The 8009-nt window shown below is 44.3% G+C and overlaps 1 protein-coding gene across 2 annotated transcripts in view; it reads left to right on the top strand.

Moving 5' to 3' along the window:
• The window catches only part of RBPJ (recombination signal binding protein for immunoglobulin kappa J region), a 225513-nt gene continuing 217504 nt past the window's right edge, over nt 1-8009 (top strand). The window contains exon 1 of one of the 2 annotated variants that reach the window (XM_072808600.1): nt 1-154. Coding sequence is in view for 1 of the 2 variants with exons in the window: in XM_072808570.1 (XP_072664671.1) it covers nt 87-154 (68 nt within the window). In the remaining variant the exon portion in view is untranslated. The remainder of the gene's footprint in view (nt 155-8009) is intronic. The other variant, XM_072808570.1, reaches the window with a different exon arrangement.

The following is an 8009-nucleotide window of genomic DNA, read 5'->3' as shown; positions in this document are numbered from 1 at the left end:
ATTTTGACACTTTCACTTCCCATGCTACAAGGTGAAGTGACCATCAGACTCGGGGTGCGAGTGGCTATCTCTTGCCACGGTGCTTCATGACTTTGGAGCCTCCAAAAAGAACCCGTGTCAAGATGATTGGACCGCTCTACCCAGCATTGCCAAGGTGAGTGCTTCCTCCAACAGAATATGTCACGTTGCCCATAGAAATATTTAATATGCTCTAGCTGGTGATCTATGAATAAGGATATTGCTCTTTGCCACTTGCACCTCAAGGTGTAATGAGCTAAGCATCCCCTCTGCTGTCTCACTCCACCCAACAGTGCCCTGGTCACATTGCCTACTCTGCTGAGGCCTTAGATTGCTCAGCAGAAGACTGAGGCAGGCTTCAAACGTTGAGGTTTCTACCCCATTAACCAGACCCTCTCCCTCCCTTAGGGCCAGCAGCACAACTTCTTCCTCGGGCTCTTTTCCCACTGCCCTATGTTTTCCTGCCTCCTTGGTTTCTCCCTACTTACTTCTGCAGAGAAACACGGGAGTTTTCTGCAATCAAAAACATGTATGTGCCCATGTTCCCTCTAGGCATTTTATATTTTGGCCTTTTCCTTTCTAATAACCCCTTCCAGAAAGGTCGGTAGGGGATGCTAACCAAGTTAGTTGCTTATTGAAAGCAGGCCACTCTCACCACAATGTTGGGCTCTGCTGGGAACAGCCCATGACATATCTGCTATTCTCAAAACTTGCAATCTAGCTGGGAGACAAGCAGGACTCATCCATGCATTCGTATGGACTTTCAGCACACAATTAGTGAGTGCCTACTGTATGTGGGGTATTTGGAAAACAATTAAGTGATTTCTAAACTCTGAGCTCTGGCTCCCAAGGCAGGAAGAGGGGAATGGAGTTTATGACAGAGTCACAAATCCACACGTATCACAAGTAGTGTCTGCAAATTTTTATTCTCTTCTTATTCATGCATTCATCTGACAGATATGTACTGAGTGTTTTTATAAACATAGAAGAATATCTCAGACACGTCTGTGTGTTTTCCAAAAGCGTTTGGATGCAGTTGTGACCGATGAAATATAAATCCACCTCAAAGTTTTACTGAATTTGGAATGTCCTTTTCTCACTGAGTATTTTCGGAGTCTGGATGCCAGAAATTCATTCTCATCATGGAACTGCACAATAGGAGTTAATACTTTTTAAAATGTGCTCTTATACTGGAAAATGTGGGAATGTCTGCAAGAGAAGGTTAACAGAGGGTACTTAACCGTACCCATAGGTGTGGGTTTTGTAGGATGCTAGCCAGGAGTGTACGGTCAAAGAAACCAGGGAGATGTGGCGGGGAAGCCCAGGAGGCACCAACACTGTATTCGAGCAACCCTCACCCGTTTTTTTGTCTACGGCACGGAGACCACATTACTTTAAAATATGCACATATTCTCTCTCTTTGAAAATGCTTTAGTGACAAGTTATTTGATACAATTAGCATATATTATATATCATAGCTAATAAATAAATCCAGAACATCTAAATCTCCACCTGATTTAGTTAGCTCATTTTTATACAATGTGGGTTTTCCAAAAGCAAAATATTTTATAATGGTCTGTGTTCATTGTTCTTTAATACTTTTCCACATGCTTTCCCTATACATGGTTGGAGCATCACCAAAATGATGAGATGCGGACAGAGCAGGAATCATTGCTCTGACTTTATAGACAGGCAAGGGTTAGCTAGCTAAAATTGTCAGGAAAGTGGATTATGAAGAAATGTAAAATGATCCCAGGACATAGAATCTGGAATTTGGGAAAGAAGAGGTAAGCCATCATAGGAGTTCTAAGAAGATCATGGGGCTGTTAAACGTCAATCTCTTAAAATGGAAGAAGAGACACATTAAGAAGGGCCTAGAAAAAAGGTAACAGCAGATATTTTTGAAAAAATGGAAAATAAAATATAGAAAAGACAGTCCAACCAGCAGAGTGAGGCATGGTGGGGAAAATTGAGGTTCGAGTTGGCTGAATGGGATTCAACCCACTAGTACTTCTGTTAACTGTATTTTCATGGGACAATGATTCATGTGGCCTAAAAAGGTCCAAAAGATTAAACTATATTCGGTCTCATTTCAGGTGATGCATATTTAAGTGAAAGGCAGCACTGTCAAAAACATGAGTTTGGGTTTGAATTTTGCTTTCAGCACACATTAGCCATCGGGCCACTACTTAATCTCTCCGAACTTCCGTTTTTTGCTGTTGTCATTGTTGTTGTTGTTGTTGCTGTTTTTATCTCTAAACTGAGTCTGATAATACTTCCCTTGCATAGTTGCTTCAAAGACTCGAGATGTTGTATGCAAAGCACCTAGTAAAGTACCAGGGACATTGCAGAAACTCAAGCAGGGAGAGTTGGTACGTTGGGTGGCGGTGCTGGGTTTAGTTTATATGTGTCTCATGGCTTCAGTACTAGACTTGGAGTCAACAGAATGCAAGCTTTGGGTCCTGACTCTTCCATTTAATAACCCTAAGATGAGATGTTATTAAAGGTATTTAGGTTTATCCACCCTGAGTCTCTTTTCTGATATAAAAATGAGTATAATTGCCCTTCCGGTTTTCAGTTCAAGGTTCAAATGAAGTGGTGTATGTGAAACAGCTCTTAAATATAAATGTCATATAAAAATAGCATATCACTGCCCCTGGGTCTTTAAAAACTAATTACCTATGTTAAAACAGATGCATCACTGTATATGTAACAAACGTATCTCTGTAATAAGAATACAGGGTAGACGTCTCTCCAAGCTTCAGAAGTCCTAGTAACAACAACAAAAGCCCCTCAAATTCTAAGAAACGTTTTAGTTAGCATGGAGGCAATTGTTCAATTTTCAGGGTAAGGACACATTTGAACGGGTTTACAAGCATCGTGATGGACTGGCCATCTCTAGGCTGACATCAGGAAGGATGAACAGCCTTTCTGTCCCGAGTTTATCCGAGAATCAGAGTCCTTAGCTCAGGAGGGATGAGAGATAGTGCCGCCCACCCACCTGCTTTGACCCTAAGAAGTGAAGTCACTCAATCACAAGGACACCCATGGAGAGGATCTCCAGGGGCCGGCTTGCCCCCTGCCTCTACCTTAGGCTTCTGGCTCCCTGCTTTCTGTGACTACACTGTTACTTCTGTTCAAATGCAATTCCCCCGTGGTTTTCAAATCTGCATCTGATAAATGGGAAGGACTAAAGAGCAAACCCAAGGTTGTCTGCTAATCTGCGGGACAAAAACCACCCTGGGATGTTTCCCTGCGTAGGGCCGGAGGGCAGCAAGAGGCTGGAACTCAGCATCTCAAAGTTCCTCCCATCCTCTTGCATTTATGATATCATCCAGGAAACATTTAAACAACCTAGAGGGAACGAAATGTCTTGCCAGGTGGTGGCTTGTGATATATACAGACGGCCCCTGACTCACAAAGAAAAGACTACAGAGGGCCCATACATACAAACAGCTGCTGCCATCCGCCTGGCCCCCACCACCTTGCAGCTGCCATGGGCTGTGTGAAAAAATTAAAAAAGAAAGAAAGGGGATAGAAAAAAAAAAAAAAAAAACTTGGACCACTTGCAGATTCGGTACATTCAGAGGCAGAAGCAAGGAAGAAGCTGTGGAAACAGGACTCACTTAAGGGAATGGACTCCCCGGATGAATTTTCAGCCACGGGGGATGCTACTGCAGCCTCCCTCTCTCTTTGCCCTGAAAAATCTCTTCCCAGGAATGACTGCCCTCTTGCATCCAGAAGACCTTGGCAATGTAGGATTTTGCCTCCAGGCCTTTTGGGAAGAAGGAAGGCAGGAATAAAGAATAATTTATCATTAGAAACTCTTTCAAAAAAGCCACTCCCCCTCTTTAATGGTTGATAATAAGAATGCTTACTTCTTGGGGTTGATGTGAAGACCAAGTGAGTCGATGAGGAAGTTCTTACAACTGTGCCCAATATGTGCTGATATGACAATGATAAGTGTCATAAAAGTGTTGGCTCCCTGTAAAACTACAATTATTCCCAGTTTGCAGGTGAGAGAACTGAGGATTAGAGAAGTTAAATTATGCTACCGAGGCCATAGAATGTAGAGGTGGAAGCAGGATTCAAATCTAGGTCGGCCTCCAAATCCTATAATCTTAACTACTGGGCTACCAACAGTCCTATGCATAGCATTGGGCAATCATTCACACGTTAGCAAGAATTCACTCAAGGGCATTGTTTTCTGCTGAAAATCAACTTAGCTCAGCTGCACTCAGGAAACAGGAATTTTGGCCGGGGGAGCGGGGTGGGTGGCAAGTAGGATATTTGGGGAAAGAGTGGAAGACCTGATGGAGAGACCACAGCTGAGTGTTGAGTAGGGAGCCTGGAGGTGGTGGCACCCAAGGATGGGAGAGGTTTAAAAAAAAAAAGGGCAATTTAGAAGGAGTCAAAGATAAATTCTGACCCATGTGAAATTTCATCTCGATCTGACTCAGGAAAGGGGGAGGAAGATTTCTCTCTTTTTCCCCACCTACCACCTCTGGGCCCACCCATGGCTCCAAATTCCTTACTGGTTCTCTTGGTAGACTACAAGAAACTTCTGTGGGCTGGTTGGAAACATAATGCTTCCCCTCCCATTTGTCATGCGTTTCTTTTGGGAAATGTGTGCTGAGTTCCAAACAAATGACTTGTCATTTAATACAACGTGTGTACACTTCCCATCTGCCTGAGCCGGGCACTGTGCTGGGTGCTGGGAATAGCAAAGGAGCCACGAGGCAAGGTGCAAGGCCCTAAGCAGGAGCCCCCGTGGGGGGTGAGCCGGGTAAGCAGCTAAGAGACAACGTGCTGAGTGCAACGGGAGAGGTGTACACAAAGTGCCTTGCAGCCCAGAGGAGGGGGATGGGGAAATTGCCTTTAAATCAACTTCTGGAATCCCAACCCCTCTGCAAGTTGGGAACCGCATGCAATGCATTAGAAGTTACTGGAAGGACATACTTACCATTTAGTACTGAATGAACTCATTCTTCGACAGGACTGTTGCCTGCTTCTTTTTCCTGGCAAGTGGTAGTATCAATATCTGTGTTTTTTGTCAGAGGTGAAGGACAGAAGTGATTGCATGGACTCGGAACTCGGACTGCTCTGGTTTGAATCTGACTCTCACTTAACTAGTCAGATGACCTTTGCCTCCATAGGTCTTGGGGGTTTTTTATCTGTAAAATGGGGCCCCTGAGAATACCTTCTTCATAGAGGGGATAAGTGAGCTAATGCATGCAAAGCCCAGTGCCCAAGATGGAGAAAACATCTCACCCAAACTTGGCTGCTACTACCTGGGTGATAAATATCAACTGGCTTCAAATAACTCTACAAAATAGAGCTCTGTTTCCGGAAGATCGTTTTAAGGGATACACAGACAAGCACGTTCCCTTTTTTTTTTTTTTTTTTTTTTTTTGAGATTTATTTACTGATTTGAGAGGAAGAGAGTGAGCAGTGAGGGGCAGAGAGAGAGAACCTTCACACCGACTCCATGCTGAGTGCAGAGCCTGATGCAGGGCTCAATCTCATGACCTCAAGATCACGACCTGAGCCTGAACCAGAGCCTGATGCTTAACCAACTATGACACTCAGGCCGCCCCTAGTACGTTTACATTTTAATAGCATATACTTGGGGATCCCTGGGTGGCGCAGCAGTTTGGCGCCTGCCTTTGGCCCAGGGCGCTATCCTGGAGACCCTGAATCGAATCCCACATCGGGCTCCCGGTGCATGGAGCCTGCTTCTCCCTCTGCCTGTGTCTCTGCCTCTCTCTCTCTCTCTGTGTGACTATCATTAAAAAAAAAAAAAAAAATAGCATATATTTGTCTTCCCACATTACAGGGGGGCATACATAGAGCCCATCAAACTCACATTTTAAAGATAACATTCATAGGATTAATAAAAAATCTTAAAAATTTTTAGTCAAACTACAAGAAAACAAATTAGGAAATAATAGTCAGATGTTACTTCTTGTCTTCCAGAATAAAAGTACCAAGCTGACCAGGAGACTTAAATCGAGGCTAGGGCAGCAGACAGACATTTCACTTTAAAGTTTTCTTCTTCTTTTCTTCCCTCTACCCCATCCTTTTTATTTTATTTTATTTTATTTTATTTTATTTTATTTTATTTTATTTATTTATTTATTTATTTTTTGCACTGGGCATGGCTTGAATTCATTTTAGTTTTCTTAATATCAAATATGTATATGAAAGCACCTATTAAAATGTTCTCTAGATGTTTAAAAAAAAAAGAAAAAGGGATACAGGGAAAAAACAGAACAGATTAAGAAACGCAGCAAGTGATGGTCTCCCTTTCCGTGTTTTCTCACTTTAATGAAATTCAAAACTTTCATCTAGGACTCTGGGGAAAAGCACCATTTTCTAATGCCCTAACTAAAGGGAGAGTGCATCTGAATAGCAGAAAAGAATGCCTTCTGCATGCCCGCGCTTTGTTGGCCCCAATTTCAATCCTGGTGGAAAAATCCCTGAAGCCTACAACAGCTGAGCTTTTTGCCTGGAATTCAGATGATCAGAAAAGGAAAATTATACCCTGAGGTTCTGGGGGCCACTGGAGCAGCTTGTGACGCCACCTGCCGCTTCCACCCCACGAGCTGGGGGAGCTTAAGCTCAAGGGGATTCAAGTTTGGGGGAGGCGGTGGCAAGGAGACCTAAGAGATGAGGACAGGTCTGTGTCAGCTCATTCGTTGGGTTTCCCCCAAGTTGCAGTAAGGTCTCCGGGGCACCCAGTCACCTCAACCCCTCCTTTGTAAAAATTACCCCCAGGAAAGTCCCTCTGTCGACCACAACAGTTGGCCTTTGAAGTCTATGGAATGGTCATGTCTGGACGGGGTTTCCCTGGGGTCAGTATCCCCATCCTGGCTTCTCCTGGCCCTGCACCGTCACCTCCGTTCGCAGCCTTGGAGAGAGCAGAGTGTGTCACAGGCACACCAAACCAAGGGACACTAGGTGCCAAGGTCTTTAAAGCCGTCTGTTAAGAAGAGTTTTCACTTCTTACCAGCCTACGTATCTCCTCCCTTACTCCTCCTATGGAGATGGCCTCCCCTCACCCAGCATCCTCCCCTGCCCTCCACCAACCTGGTCACACAGTCTTTCATTCCCCCACTCTGCCCCTACTAGGAAAGGGGGAAGCAATTAATCCCCTTGTGGGTCTCACCCTGGGAGAGCAGCAGGTACAGAGGAAAGAGTACTCACTGAACTGTGGGCAGTGGCTTTCAGATAGATGCCTTTTTTTTTTTTTCCAGCCTCAAGAATAGGATTCTCAGGCACAATACAGGGCACGCAGTTACACTGGGACAACTAATTTTTTGGTATGGGTATGTCCGAAGTACTTATGGTAAATACTGATCCTCAATGCTATTTGTTGTTTGTCTGGCATTCCAGATAAACAACAACTAATTTTTCAGTAGGAGTATGCCCAAAGTACTCACATACTGATGCTCAACATCATTTGTTGTTTATCTGACAGTCCCATGCAACTGGATGTCTATATTTTCATTCCCTGAATCCAGCAACCTTACCCAAGAACAACCTCATGAGGCTGGCATTATTTTAGAGATGGGCAAACGAGGTCTGGGAGGGATTAAGCGACCTGGCAGGAGCCACAGTGCTTGCAGGCGACAGAGTAGAGATGAAATTGTCAGCCCAAACCCACTGATTTCAGGACTGACACTACTTCCACGATACCGCACAGGGTTCCGAGCCTTAAACCAAGGCCTAGATGGGATGCTGATGGAGGAAAATGAGACATTCTCTACGGAGTCTGGGGAGAATCTTGGATGCCTTGTTCAACGTGTAGAGGATCATTCAATAAACACCGGGTGGCTGCAATTGAACTGAATTGTTGCCACGTTTGGTAGCTAAAAGACTCCGCTCCTTTCCTTTCCTATAAACACTCTTAAGAAAAGTCTTGTCTCTCTGTCTCCCAGCTCTAGTCCGCCTTCAACACGACCCTTCAGCTCTTGCAGAGAGCACTTCAC

Source organism: Canis lupus, chromosome 2, assembly GCF_048164855.1.
Source record: "Canis lupus baileyi chromosome 2, mCanLup2.hap1, whole genome shotgun sequence".
Taxonomy (NCBI): Eukaryota; Metazoa; Chordata; class Mammalia; order Carnivora; family Canidae; genus Canis; species Canis lupus.
The sequence above is the reverse complement of the archived record's forward strand: the minus strand, read 5'-3'. Positions and strand labels throughout refer to the sequence as shown.